The sequence below is a fragment of the Plodia interpunctella genome, chromosome 10 (genome assembly GCF_027563975.2).
Source record: "Plodia interpunctella isolate USDA-ARS_2022_Savannah chromosome 10, ilPloInte3.2, whole genome shotgun sequence".
NCBI lineage: Eukaryota > Metazoa > Arthropoda > Insecta > Lepidoptera > Pyralidae > Plodia > Plodia interpunctella.
Window position 1 is genome coordinate 2,946,608 of NC_071303.1, and position 15,227 is coordinate 2,961,834.

General features: G+C 32.4%; 3 protein-coding genes across 6 annotated transcripts in view; 1 reads left to right on the forward strand and 2 right to left on the reverse strand.

The window, feature by feature from the left end:
- The window catches only part of LOC128672788 (protein ELYS-like), a 29,215-nt gene extending 28,611 nt beyond the window's left edge, over nt 1-604 (reverse strand). The window contains exon 1 of the mRNA XM_053750182.2: nt 258-604. Coding sequence (XP_053606157.1) covers nt 258-354 — 97 coding nt within the window. The 5' untranslated portion in view covers nt 355-604. The remainder of the gene's footprint in view (nt 1-257) is intronic.
- A 542-nt stretch (nt 605-1,146) lies between these two features.
- Nucleotides 1,147-7,804, reverse strand: LOC128672859 (uncharacterized protein). Of its 2 annotated transcripts, XM_053750328.1 has the most exons (9): nt 7,668-7,804; nt 5,371-5,491; nt 5,024-5,285; nt 4,224-4,506; nt 3,877-3,984; nt 3,472-3,665; nt 3,174-3,358; nt 2,578-3,088; nt 1,147-1,746 (listed from the first exon to the last, which is right to left on the reverse strand). In XM_053750328.1, exons 2-9 carry the CDS (start codon nt 5,437-5,439, stop codon nt 1,697-1,699), a joined length of 1,662 nt encoding a protein of 553 aa, XP_053606303.1. In that variant the 5' UTR covers nt 5,440-5,491; nt 7,668-7,804; the 3' UTR covers nt 1,147-1,696. The 2 variants fall into 2 exon arrangements, with proteins under 2 accessions (XP_053606303.1, XP_053606302.1); XM_053750327.1 differs by having other exon boundaries at nt 1,147-3,088.
- An 83-nt stretch (nt 7,805-7,887) lies between these two features.
- The window catches only part of Ntan1 (N-terminal amidohydrolase 1), a 74,814-nt gene continuing 67,474 nt past the window's right edge, over nt 7,888-15,227 (forward strand). For 2 of the 3 annotated variants that reach the window (XM_053750331.1, XM_053750334.1), the window contains exon 1: nt 8,763-8,939. The gene's annotated coding sequence lies outside the window, so the exon portion shown is untranslated. Of the gene's footprint in view, nt 8,012-8,762; nt 8,940-15,227 lie in introns of those variants that run through there. The other variant, XM_053750332.1, reaches the window with a different exon arrangement.

Consider the following 15,227-nt stretch of genomic DNA (forward strand, 5'->3'; position numbering starts at 1 on the left):
TCTAGTTTATAAAATGGAGTAAAATCAAATTACATACCAAATTCATCTAGGAATATAGGATAGGTATTTATTTAATTAAAGAGTATCAACACTTATTGAATATATTTTAAGCTATTCATCATCAAAATGAGGACACCGGAGGTAATGTTGATTATTTTACGATCTTTGGCCGTGAAAAGTGTAAACTTTACACCCACATGATCTCACTATAAATCTATGTTGTCATACACAAATAAAACTTATTTGTCGGTACCTACCAGGATTTTCATCTGATGGTTGAAGAAAGCTAAACACCGCAGGTGACAAGCTTGTCCTTTTTACAATGGAAAAAACACTATCTTGCAGTTTTTGCATTTTGAATAATTATTGATATTATTTTAGTACAAATTGTAAGCTTAGAGGTTATGTTCTAAATCATTATTAGATTATTTTTCTACTGCATTTGTTTGCCCTGAAAGTATAAATTTGTTACACAATTATATTGCACTGGTATTTTAAATAACACCGACGTAAAAACGTTAGTAGATAAACCACAATTCCATTGTAATGTGAAGAAGCGCGCGCGGCGGCGTTACAAAAATTCCATTTCAATTTTGACGACCATAGACGAAGATTTCATTCAGGCAGCTGTTATAGTGAGGCGACATACTAGCTCAGAAAACATTTCGATTATGATTGTGTAACCATTACTTAAATAAATAAAAAGAATCATACGTGATGTAGACTGTAACGAAGTTTATTTTGTTAGTTATCCTCTTCATGCATGTACTTGAAATTTCGCATACGTAATTAGTAATACGGGTAAGGTCTTGTGTTATAGGTAATTCTTGAAGATGAAGCCACGGGAATATTATAGAGAATATTTTGTAACTTTAACTAAGTACTTACATGAAAGTTTAATTATTACCTACAACGTTTTACTAAAATGAAATTGGTGGCGATTAAAATCCTTGTCGTAAATAGGGACTACATTTGGTATAAAGAAAAACTGTAATACAACCTTCATAAATAAAATGCTAAACCAGAATAATCTTCTGTAGTATTTTTTTTAGGTTTCGCTATTAATTAGGTAAATGTAAAAATGTAATGTTAGCGCTATTGAATAGGAGCGCCTTTGAAACTAATGGGTGAAATAAAACAAATGAGTTAAATAAAAGAAATATCATATAATTTCGAACAAGTAAAAACGATAAAATTATTTATAAAAATATACTAAGTACAAAAATGTCCATTCTCATAATGAGTTTCATATGTTTGTGAAATAAAAATGTTACATGATAAAATTACAGAAGTGCACCAAGTCAATAAATTAAAATGTAAATATAAATTTAACCAAATTGTATTGTAAATTAGATAAATAAAGTACGTAGTTATAATCTGTTATATAATAATAATCTGTTGTAATTTGAGGCATTTTGTTCCTATATCTATATTACATAATAATAATACCGTCTTTTAAACGAATACAAAACTATAGTATGATCAAAGACTCACTTTCGAAGAAATTTCGGGGAATCCTTCAGCTATCTAGACTACTTATCTATGATTCAGCGTCTGTTCACTCCATTATTTAACCATGCGTTTACTATTGTAAATTGTTAGCTCTCGAGATAAATCTGTTGACTTTATTAATATATAATTGCCAAAACTCTAAATCCAACTTATTGAATGACGATTCTGAACTTGATATCATTCATTATAGCAATGCCGTCGACGATGTTGATGAGCCCTCCGAATAGGAGTACTCTGTGATGAAAAAAAAAAGATAAATAAAACGACAAAACAGCCAAATTAGTAGTACCTCTCTTTCCCTCATCTGAGCGTTTTACCGGTTCTTCCTTAACCATTGAGCATCAGAGCCCAGTGTCAGCTTTTTTTTTTACGTCTTCAAATATGCAGTTATATTTATGTCTTATTGGAAGTGGAAATCTTTTTAAAACTAAGTTTTATATTTAACAGTCAAGACGATTACTGAATTACTTACTTGTTAACTTATCTGACACAAGAGAAATAATGGAACTTTATATAATTAGTTACTGGTAAGGGAAAATAAAGAAAAAAAAAACAGAATAACTAACGATATCAATAGAGGAAAGAATTCATAGTAAAAATAACATATTAAAAACATTTTGAGCAACTATACTATTTTCTTAGTATTAAATGGTTTCACAGACATTTTGACAACATTTTTGTTCACCTCATTACCATGTGGATTAATTTTCATTTGACCTTGAACTATATTCATCATCGATGTATATGGACTCTCTGTTGGTTGATGACTTACTGAATTTTCTACTTTAATTTTTTGTTCATTCCTATTGTTAACTTCATTATAAATAGAACTTTTCATTGATATATATGAATTAGATGGTTGTTTTTGTTGTGTGTTACCACCAGGACTAAATCCATTTTGTGTTACCACAGGATCAATGGGTTTCGTTGCTAAACTAACATTTTCTGTTTGTGTCACTACTTCACTATTAATAACAGGTGTATTATCTAATGAACCTTGTCGTGCAACATGAAGGCTATTTGATCGTGAAGAATTCCCTAACGAATGAAGTGTCGAGGAACTACCTTTAAGGCTTTCCATTTCCTTCGAAAACACCTCTTCACTCCTCTGAATTCGTTGAGCATGCACTGTTAAAGGAGACGGATTAAGCTGAACCGAAGATCCTGCCAACGATCTACTGGGGGAATTTTGTGTGGGTGTAGTTAATGTTGACATTTGCTTATTTTCAGTTCTGTTTGTACTTGTTTTTGGAGTATTAATTTTAACTTCCATAGACCCGTATGCACTATCTTTAGTAGAACTATGGGAAGAGCCGTCTTCTTTAACTCCATATCGTCTAACCACATTCGCAGGGGCAACTGGTTCAATATTTTGTACATCGTAAGACAATGGATTTTTTTCAGCTGGTGCATGTTTTACTCCATCTATGACTTCACCAGTTCTAGGATTTATATGTTTTTCTGTATCGTATCTTAAAGTCACCCGATGGCTTTCGTCAATTGGGTGAGGTCTTGATCGATCTTCTAGCTCAACATCACTATCGTCATAGACACTGGGTTCATAATTGCTTTCCTCCTGTAAAATAATACAAAGATAATTATGAGCGGCCTTGCTCTAAAATATTAATAAGCATCTTGGTTGAAGGTTTTTTAAGACTCACTTCTTCGTCAGCTTCTTCAATGACACTATTTTGTATCCAGTCCCTAATTCTTTGCTTCTTAACTTGTCGATCAACTGTTGTTTCTATACCATTGTCACGAAAATGTTTCAGAAGAATATTTTTTTCATTGGGGTCACTGTGAAAACTATACATTGATGGACATAATTCATCTATATCACCGCTGGCTAAAACAGAAAATGAAAAGATTAAAATGAAGGTTTATATAATTCTATAAACTACATAGGCTACTACTATTTTCATGAAATTAATTTAATAGATTGTTATTTGCAAAACTTACCGACTCTATCTGTGTACCCTTTGGCCATCCACCGATCATCTAAATAACGAGATAATTCTTGGAAATTTGTAGCTCTTCTGAACTCTCTAGGTTCAATGAATTTCTTAAACATTTTTTGTGCTCTTGATGACACCATTTTCCATAGTTTTGGCTGCTTTTTCAAAGGATTTGAGCTATTATACCAGTTGAAGTAGCTGAAACAAAAATAATAAACCCAGGTAAACCTATATTATGTAATAATGAGGTTCGTGGTTTAACCAATACCTTAAAAATTGTAAATAAATTCTTTACAAATGAAGAAAATCTAGAAATGGACGTTGGTTCAGACAAATTAACAGATTCATTATTATACTAAGCATATTGGAATCAATTTTAAAAGTACTTAAACAGGTGTTTGATTTTTACCTTGTATACCTAGGGTCGTCAAATGCAGCTTTCTGCCAAGGTAAACATCCAGTCAAGCAAATGAAAATAACTATTCCAAACTGCCAAACATCGTGGGTAATTAGAGCTCTGAAAGAAAAAATAAACACGTCTATGAATAATGGTCAGTTTTGTTTACTTTATTTAAAAATTTACACCCATCTTGCTCATGACTACGATACTGCGAGCATAAATATTAGCAAAGTGTTAGTGTAATAGCGAGATATGTGTAACAAAACATAAAAATACCGGACCGCAATTTTACATCTAGTTATTTATTTTATTTTAATAAATAAACAGTCCATGAAAATAATTATTCTAAAACGTACTTGTAACTACTATCCATTGATAAAGTTAAAACTTCCGGAGGTGAATACGGCAACCATTCGTTTCTTCTTCTAACCACCGATTGGACTTTTCTGGTTTCACCAAAATCACACAGTTTGATTCGAGAGAAGTCAGATTTGAATATAAGGATATTATCAAGTTTCACATCCCTGTGGACCAGTTCCCTTTGGTGTAGATGCTCAAGTGCGGCAGATAATTGCTTTGCTACTCTCTTCGTGTGTATTTCACCGATTCCAGTATCCAACATATTTGACGTTAAGTCACCTAAAAATTACCAATTTGTATTTGCTTTGTTTTGAACATTTTCATAACAGCTTGTTACATAAAAGGGATATAGAAATTATAATCAATAATTGGTAAATTGCCAATCATTTTGTATGAAATTATTGATATAACCCTGGAGAAGCGTTAATGATACATTCATTCAAAACATTGCTGGCTGCTTTCCAAAATCACACAGAGTTAAGCATGTACCACCTATGTACCTATATAAAGAATACGTGCAAATATCTAGTTGCTGAAGAAGTTATTTGATTCCTTAGTCAACATGATGCTTTTGACATTAAATTACTTAGTTATGTAAGTCATCAAGTAGTGTAACTACACTCTAATTCTATTTCTTACAAGCATTAATGAAAACAAATTTGAAGTTCGTTACGAAAATATGGTATTTCTATACCCTGGTTAATTGAAGTCCAGTTAATTTAAAGTATATAATAAATATCTATGCTGAAATGAATACACTTAATATAAGATACAGATATTTTCAAATTAAAATTACCTAATGGAGCATATTCTTGACAGAACACATAAAATCCTGCTGTCTCAAATGCCACATCGAATGTGGTGACGATGTTTTTATGTGCACTTAAATGTAAACTATAATGAAATTCTTTGTAAAAGTCTCTGATAGAGACATATGGTTTTGGAAGCGCTTTGAGTACGATTTCTGTATCTGAAGCTCGGTGCTCAACTAAAAGAATTTTACCAAACCAACCCTCTCCAACTATCTGTAATATGTCAAATTCTTCAACTAGGCTGACCTGAAATAGAAAATTCATAATAGAGGCGTATCTAAACATTACATACAAAGTAAATGAAAAAATTAAATTTGAAATACGTAGGTACCTTTTCAAGTTCAAACTCTCTGATTTTATGAATTGAGCCTGTCAACGCCCTTCTTGTTCCATTGTTCATTGTGATTTATTTTTATTATTCAGCCATAATTAGATGAAATTTTAAAAATTATCTGAAATAAAAATAATATTTTTAGGTAAGACGCACGGTTCGATTTGATTTTAATTTGATAGTTACAAGAAAAATTTGACGCAACTTGATAAAAAAAGGAATAGCGTAGTTTGTTGTACCCTATCGATCTTATCATAAGCCAGAAGAGTGTATGAGCTGACATAAAATCTATTATTTTAGTTTTTCCCAAATTTTTGCACGTGAGACGGATATGGATAGCTCGTATCGTCCCCATTTCTCACGAAACCGTTGAGTGACTGATCTTGGACGGTGGCCAGCTACTGATGTCTACTCCAGATCCAGACGGGGGACCTACGTCACCTCATGACGTCACCTTTAGTCTTAAATGCAAGTTTATTGTTTTGCTATAAGCAGGAAACTGTTAGGAAATATTTTGAACCAAGAATAAGTTTATGGAATCGGCTATTGTAGTAGGTAGGTATAATTAATGCGACAGTAATAGTGCCAAATTTCGGGTATTAGAGGGTTGACGTGCTGTTAAGGTACAGTCGGCAACAAATCTGCCTTCCCAAAATAATTTCATCTTGAAATCATCTCATGTCTCGACTAATTACTTCATGTTTCAGTTCAATAAAAGATCACTTCATTTAATATATTAGAATTATGTTAAACAAAAAAATTGTAACAATAAAAAAATAATGAAAATTAATGACTACTCTCCGGTAACCTAACCTAATATGTAGTTTCCATTTATTTATGTTTCTTTTGAAGATTAGAATTTACGATTCAAGAGAGTAGTAAAACTTATCTATTTGTGCGTTTGTTTATTACTTATATTTTAATTTGTTCTGTCTATAAATTATAATTCGTTAACAGTCTTACTGTCGGGCTTGAGGACAGCGGGCATACTTACATATTTATTAATATTAGTTAAGAGTGAATAATAATCTTTTCATAGATATATTTTAAGTTCTGTATTTATATTGCTTAGGTATGTATCTATAATAATAATAACTTTTATTTATTTCTTCTCACAAAAAGTTCACAGAATATTTCAGAATTAAGTTTGAAGAAAAACCGTTTTATATTAGCCTATTTACGTACATTAATTGTCAATTACACCGCTAAAACAGGACCGTTTTAGCAATACGATATTGCACGTTACAGTTTTTGTTATCCATACTAGGTACTAAGTTTATATGTTAATGTTAAATGTACACAAAATGAAAGTTTTTGAGTTCAATAATTATATCTTAAATTTCTTCAGATATCCTTGTTACTTCGGTTCATCAAGATATTATGTGGGTGAATTTGTTGTTAATTACTCTATAAGTACTATTTCCAATGCATTTTTCAGTTTTATTTATTTGTATTATGAATCAGATAACGGTTAAACATAAGCACTGGTTAACAAAAAGATCAAATATATTTTTGAGGTACAGTGCACAGAAATAGTTTTGCATGTTTAGGGTTAAATAGACGTTTATCAAGAAACTTACAAGATTTCACGAGACTTTTTGTATTAGGTAAATAATTATGTTACTAAAAAATGTAGTAAATTTTCATTATTTTAGTCTAAACTACAACGGTTAAATTTGTTTAAAAATGCGCTGAGATTTAGTCTGTTTTTATATTATTTTAGTCTGTATTTACTATTGGCTTATAAATTCATAACATGTGCTTGGTAACTTTTTTTGTTGATCTGATCAGAGGATCTAAGCGTCGGAACTTTGTAAAATTGAACCACGTAGCGCAAGTCTATTGTTATTCTTGATTTATATAGGATTATAAAGTGCAATAATAGTAACTAAACTTAAGTGTGTGACATAAATAGAAACTAAATTTGATATAAATTTGATCTACAGTTAGGCAAAATTCGAACCTAACGTTTATTTTGATATAGATTCCGAAGGAAATTCGGAAAAAAACTACCTTTTTGTTCGACTTAGCTAGAGGAAAAAATGTTATAATGTAAATCCCTATACCATCGGTGTATTTCAAAACAGTTCGTGTGTATAAGCTATGATACAGGTAAAGAAAAGATTTAAAATAACAAAGGTAAGCTCTCAACGACTCAACGACAACGTTTCAGATAAATAGATACTAGGTACTTATTACTTTTTCAATTCATTTTCATAATAGGCTTATCCTATTCTACGTTCATTATATTTTAAATTAAATTAAAAATTAAAATCATAAGTTAAAATGGAAATTACCAGACTTAAAAGGGCAGGCGCCCTAGATCATATACGGTTCACAAAACACTTGGATCGAATCCAATCTGCCATTCAAACTATTAATATCACTTGAAAGTCACATAGTACTTGTTATGTTACACACATTCACTGCAAATATGCACAGTTATGTAAATTTTATGCGATTCCAGGATGAAACGGAGCTACTTTCGGTGACAGTAGAACTCGGTTGGACAGAGCGGGTAGGGCGACCGGCGCTAAGTCTGAACTGGCTACTCGTACGCAGCGGCTCCCGGGAGGCTATTTTTGTGCTACTGCACATACAAAAATCAATTCGTGACGGAAATGTAACGATCAACGACCTGGTAAGTGAACAATAAATTACATTAGCACATACATCTGCAATTATTTATGGAAGTTGACTCTCTCTCTCATCTGAGCGTTTTCCCTCTTTCTTCATCAGCTATACAGCTTCAGAGCCAGGGTCAGCTTTTTTACTTTTTCGTCTTATAGTTGAAGTTCATTTGAGGAATTCTTTACGGAGTCAGTATAATTTTGATCATGTTCATGTCCTTCAGTTCTCATCCAAGATAACAAGCAGTGCTTGGTTTTCTAAAAGTCCGCCCGTAACTTTGGGGCCAGCTCAATTTGTGTATGATTTGTCCTAAAATATTTATTATATAATAATAATAAATATATTAGGATTTATTAATAATATATAGAAATATATTATGATATATTTATTATTATTTCTTATTCTATTGTGATTTTTTTTCTTTATTCTTATTTAAATATTTGCTTTAAAATAAACACATTTGAATTTATGTAATTTCTGGTATACCTGGCTATTATTTGGCCAACACTATTCTACTGCCAGTCAAATCAATAATGTTTATCGTATTATCCGCAAACATATTCCCACTTTTTCACGGCTCGTAACATTTTGCAAAAGCACGCAATCGATCGATTTTATAGGTAGATATTTGGTGCAATAAGCATCACTATGAAAAAAAAATTCTTAGCAGTAATCTTCTATCTCCTTCATACTTTATGAAGTAAACCTAAATGAAAGCAGCATGGCGATAGTCATATGACATAGACAAAATGAATTGACATTGACTTGTAAAAATCATCAACAAACAACAACGAAACGAACATCTGATTTGTTTTCAGCGAGTAGTATTATTGTTATTATTTCCTTTTAGAATTTTTGTTTGTCGCCGTATAATTTCATAAATTCGACCTGTGATTCTAAAATTTGAAAGATTGTCAGCCGTCCATACAATAACATCGGTAAGTAACCTATTTTTACTGCACTATGTTTTTGTTACGTACGTATTTTTGGATATATAGTACGAAATAACCTATCAATGGCAAATTTCTAATTACGTTTAATATCTTTAAATAGGAGCGTGTCCAAATGACAATTTCATGGATAATTAAAACTAATAACCTTACTCTCTGTTTTCGTGCATAGTGCAAAGCTTTCTATTGGCTGTTTGAATTTTCTTTGATGACTATAACTTAGTATTCATCTAATAGTGATTATTGAATTTTTGTCAAATTTCTGAAATTGTGTGTTTGATTTATATGTATAATGTATATATAACTATTAAGTACCTACCTATAAAGCTCTTTACTGATATGGAACTTAAAGAAATAATAATATAGAAGATATGATTTCCTACCATTTTCTTAAATATACAAAATTATAAATACTATCCTTATTAAATAGCTACTATTGTTAATCTCTGATTAGGCCTGGAATAGTCATTATTTGTTTTGTCTCACTCTTTTAATTACAAATCCTGATGAAAGAGAGATAGGGTGAAAACAAAGAATAACATTAATTTTAAAACTATTTTACACTTTTTTATATGTAAAAAGTTATATTTGTCAATTTCTCTGTTACATTTACTTGCAACACCATAAATGGTGTGACAGACAGTTAGCCCCCACATTTTGGTGATTTCATAAATTTTATTTTACCTTACAAAAATCAATTCGTGACGGCTTTATTATACACACATGCTTTTAAACAAACTTTTGAAAATAACAATTAGATGAAAAAAATGTACGGTTTTTAAATTTTTGTTGTTTTTATTTTATTAATAAATGTGTGCATGAATCTTGAAAAAGGTGTATTATTATATATGGTGTTCCAAATAAAATGGAATTTCCCCATGAGGCTTGCATAGTTGCACCAAGCAACTGAAGCCCTGACAAAAATTAGATAAAAAAATATGTAAATTACACCATATGGTGTATGTGTAAATTCACATGCTCAATATAACTTGAAATTTATATCAAGCTTTATATTTCCTATTTGTCCCATCTTGTTTCACACGTAAAAAATGGTAAATAGCCCTTGGAAATTTCAATGTCTAGTTTTTTTTAACTTTCACAAATTATATAAGATATTTTTTAAATCTTATCTTCACTTCATCATGAAGGAAGAGATAAGTTTCAAGGCTGGACATTATAAGAATAAACTGAGCCACCCCAATGGGTGAAGTAAAGAGGCTGAAGCAACATGATGTCCAGTGGCTTGCCTTCAGATTTTAAGAAAGGCTGCTACCACTTGAGTCTGCTAAGATCTCACAACAGATCCGATATAAGTCCGTAACTGATCGCAGATTTTGGACAAAAAAAATTATTCACCTCAATAACTTCATTTTGTCCATCCATGCATATTTTTCGACCACCAATTTAAACCTCTATGCTTTCTTAGCTAATGAACTTAAAAACACATTTTAAAATTTTTTGATTGAAAAGGAAACCGTTTACGTGGGCGACGAATTCTATACAAAACATCGTTATAAATAATTATTTGTTCCAAAAGTTGCGATAATCGCGCAGGCATATTTGCATGCGGAAAGCTAGTTAAATATTTAATGGTATAGAAGCGCCTATTAAATACCCGTTCGTAAACATATTCAAATACCTGCTATCTGGGTTTAATTTAACCTGTAATCATGACTTTAATTAGTAGAATGTTAACCTTTCACTGCACCATAAATTTTAATTACTTCTTTATGGCTACCGCATTCGCAACCTACTGTTTTAAAGCTAGTCTCGAGTCAGGGAAAGATTAAGGTGTCATGTGTGTGACTTTTATTAATAATAGTCATAGCTATCCCAGTGTTGGGCAAATACTCTTCAAATTCAATTTTTTTAAGTGCATTTAACCAAGCATGGTATGCAAGCATACAAAATAATACAAAATAAAACTCCATACATTTTTAACCTCCGACGACAGAAGGAGAGGTTTAAGTTTAACGTGTCTGTATCAGTATGTCTGTCCGTGACATCGTAGCAGCCAAACGGCTGAACTGATTTTATTGCGGGTCTATTAAGTAAATAATCGAAAGTCTGTGTACGTTTTAGAAAAAAAATTAAGATTGAAATTCGAAACAGCTTATATTTACCACGGAGTAGCCGTTAAAGTTGGCCTATAGCCGAAGCTATTTGCAATAAAATCGCAACTGAACGACTGTAAAACTGATCCTGACTATCAGTAGGTTTATCTCATAGACTTGCGTTTCGGTAGATACGTACCTATACCCTATTCATCTTGGACTGAGACAAAAGGTAAACAAACCTTGAACAAAAAAACATTATTTCTCGTTATTCCTTTGTTAATTTTGTTCTTACTTTCTGTTAATGTTAAATTTTTTGTTGTTGTTTTATGGAGTCATGTCGCTTACTGAAATGTTTGGCTTGTTAATTTCTCGTTTCTTTTTTGTTTACTTTTTGTTTCAGTCCAAGATGAATAAGGTATAGATTATTTTAGAACTTTTACCTTGTTACCTTGGGTTCACACTTGCTACGGTGAATCCAACTCACAGCGTTTTGAACGCCGCCGTGGGCTATCATTAGTGTTTATTAAATTGTATCATACACAGTAATAAATTTAATCATCCTACTTTATAAATAAGTAAAGTACTGGTACAATGTTAATTTTATAAATTTTTTATTTAAAAAAAAATGATTCTTTATTAAAAAAAATGTGCGACTCTAATGAAACGCTACACGCCGCGTTCAAACTGTCGTGAAATTCACCCGCTAAGAAGAATAATGAGTTCAGTCATTCACTCGTAGTAGGAAAATAGGGAGATATTTTGAAAGTAAAACCCGATTTAAGTAATACTAGAAATCCCATCCCTACCAGTTAGGGATATAAATGTTGTACGAGGCGACTAATGTTTGTTAAGCTGACAGGCAACAATAGTATTCCCAAGGAGGGTTGACGTTTATAAAGGATTTATTTTTTACGCTGACCCTGGGCTTCGCGGTTTACACACACACCCAAATGCAATTTCATGAAATTGAGAGATTAAGAGGTTATCTATTTAGACATAGGTCTGTGTGTCAACCACTGTGTTCACCGGTTGATGTCCTGACGAAATTGTATTTTTAAACCCCGACGCAAAAAGAGGTGTACGTGGCTCATCAACGGGTGAACCGATTTGGATGCTGTTTTTTTTTATTTGATAGCTTAATTTTATGCGATGGTTTAAGAACCATATCTAAGGATATGCTTGATCAAAATCGGTTCAGCCGTTCAAAAGTTGTAGCGAAATGAATACTGAAAGTCCGGGGTTTTTTAATTCGTCTGACAAATAGGTATACTAGTGTTATTTTTAGAGGATAAGAACAGTAAATGCTATAGATGATAGGGTGTAGTGGAAAAATCGAGAATGGAAATAAGATTAAACTTTGTAATTTTAGGTATGTACTTTATCTGCTATATGTTGTCGTCCAAATCAAAAGGGACCTTAAGGCGCTCGGCATTTACACCATTATCGCCGTTGTTTTGTATTCGAAACAACGGCAATAAAGACCTAAGTGCCAGCCGCCATGAGTTCCCTTTTGATTTTGACGGCCACATATGATCGCAATTTGACATACTAGATATATGACTGTATTCACGCTTATTTCTTGAGCCATAAATGCCTGTTTTGCTTTAGAGTTATTTTCTTCCCCACGTCACATGGTCTTCGGCATCCTTAGTTTTCAGTCTGTGGTCACAACCTTAACCCTAGAATCTTACTGTCATAATTTAATAAGGCTTTGTTGTTTCTAACGGAACCTTAAAAATGATTACATACGATCATGCCTCGACAATCAAGACAGATGGTAATGAATTAAACCCGTGCTCCATATAATTTGCCCATTCTCATTCTACATTATACCTGTGAGCTAGATTAGCATTGTTAGAATGTCATTAGATATTCATTAGGTAAATGTACAGAAGACTACATATACATTTGTTATATTAATAACATTATAATGGTTAATTAATAATTTTAAAGGATATTAAAAATCACTAATTTATTTATATTTGTCACACTGAATCAACTTGATGGATTTCGATGGAATTTGGTATACGGGTAGAACCTGGAATGGCACATACGGTACTCTTTGTCACGATTTTTTACGGTAGCTTAGTCCAAAAATCCTGAGTACCAAGGTAGACTTTTGTAAAAAGGTCTGAATGGGTACCTCACTCTCATCTATTATAGCCGCGAAAAAGCAGTGCTTATATTGTTAGATATATTCTGGTTAGAAGGGTGAGAGAGGCTGTGCACACATGTGTGTGAATTGTAGGGCACTATGGCAAAATACCCTCTGCAACAATTTTGTGCATTGGAGACTATGGTGTTTGCTTACCATCCGGCAACCCGTGTGCTTAACTGCTAACAAAAAAGAAAAAGAAGATACGATTCCCAATACTGTATAGTTACATGCATTACCATAACATTTATGTGCCACCTTCGGGGTTGAGGTAATAGCATTCAATTTGGAAGCACACCATGTGCTTTGTGCTGTCGACTGTACGCGCAATCACAGGGCAATTGTGAAGTACCTATTGACATGTCATTTGGAAGGTGACGGACCATTGTTGTGCGCTACACATTATCGCAATTAACTATCGTTTAGTACAACACATTTGTATGTATAATAAGCATGGATCTATGGTAATTAAATAGGTAACTACTTTGAATTCAATCCGTTGTATTACACTATTTATTCATTTTATTCCTTTTACGGAAGTGTTATGAGTACTTACTATGTTTTTTATTATACTATACATCGTAGAACCCTTGGTTATAAGAGTGGGTTAGACGTTAAAACTTTCCAATTAATGTCGGGTTTTTAGTCGATTGGGACCGCTAGACATTCGGACCCCGGTTCCAGCCCGAGCACTGTTATCTTAATGGGTTTATTGGGACCGCTGTAATTGAACCGGTATGAGTGGACCTACTGGGTATATCGGGACCGAATAAAATATAATATGGTTTTGTAAATTGTCATAAATTTGGATTGAGCCGTATGTTATCATCATATAATGAAAGAGTGGAATACTTTGGGATCACTAAAATGGATAAGCGCAGGCAATTCTTTGCGCTAACATACCTGCACAAAATCATTCACTCCTCCATCGATTGTCCTAAATTATTAAGTTTAATTAACTTCAATGGTCGATCTCGCTTACGTAATCCGCGTATTTTTCGTCTTGAGGTTTACAAAAATAACACCTCGTTTTTCAACCCCATTGTCAGGATGTGTCGAGATTTCGATGAGCTGACACATGGTAACGCTGAGCTTGACATTTTTAACCCTAGTCTATCTCAGTTTAAAAAATCTTTAAACATAGCATTGAATATGTGATTGTCATGATCTTTCTGTTTTTTGTATTATATATTTATAGATATATATGTATCTTTTATGGGTATGTATTGTTTATACGTCTTTACTTATATAATATCAATTTATTCTACTGTATAGATTTAGGCTTGCTTACACGAAATTTATTTTGTTCTTCTGTGTACACTTTATTGGATTATAGATTAGTTTGATAATTATTTTTAAGTCAATATTCTGTACTTCATTGTCTGTAATCTGTTTGTGTGCCTTTTAAATAAAATAAATAAAAATAAAAACGAAATACATGTCTTCTCTCATATGAATGACCAAATTCCGATTGACAAAAACCAGTTCTTGGGTGATTGGAACTGCATCCATTGTGGATCTAGACAATAGATCTAATAAGAAATATATAAATAAAATAAATGGCTTTATTGCGATATTTCATATTTAAGTTAGTACTTGGATGACTGGGACCGCAGTCCCAGTTCCTTTCGTTCCCAATCGCCCATTTACCCTTAGCGCCGGACTACCGCCTCGATAGCGTGGCTACCGGTTGTAAATACCCTGTTTACGATTCCCGTTGTTCAATCCCATAGTCTACTGCCAATTCCAAGTACTGGTATAGATTAACTGCTAAATTAAATGCGATAATTCAGCAGTCTATGTATATCAGCTCGTATAGCGACTCCGTCGCGTTATTTATATCGTACCAAGCTTTTTCGGGAATATATCACTTTTATTCCTTCGTTCTGCTGTAACATTTAGATGAGTAATCAAGGCATGAGCCTTGTTAAATGTGATACACAAAATTACTTTGACATTTATAATATTAGTTGGAAGCTCAATAGCTGAAAAATTTAGCGTTGTAGGAAGATAAAACTTCGACTTCTCTACTAATAATAGGTACTATTTTAGGTCGGGATGTAT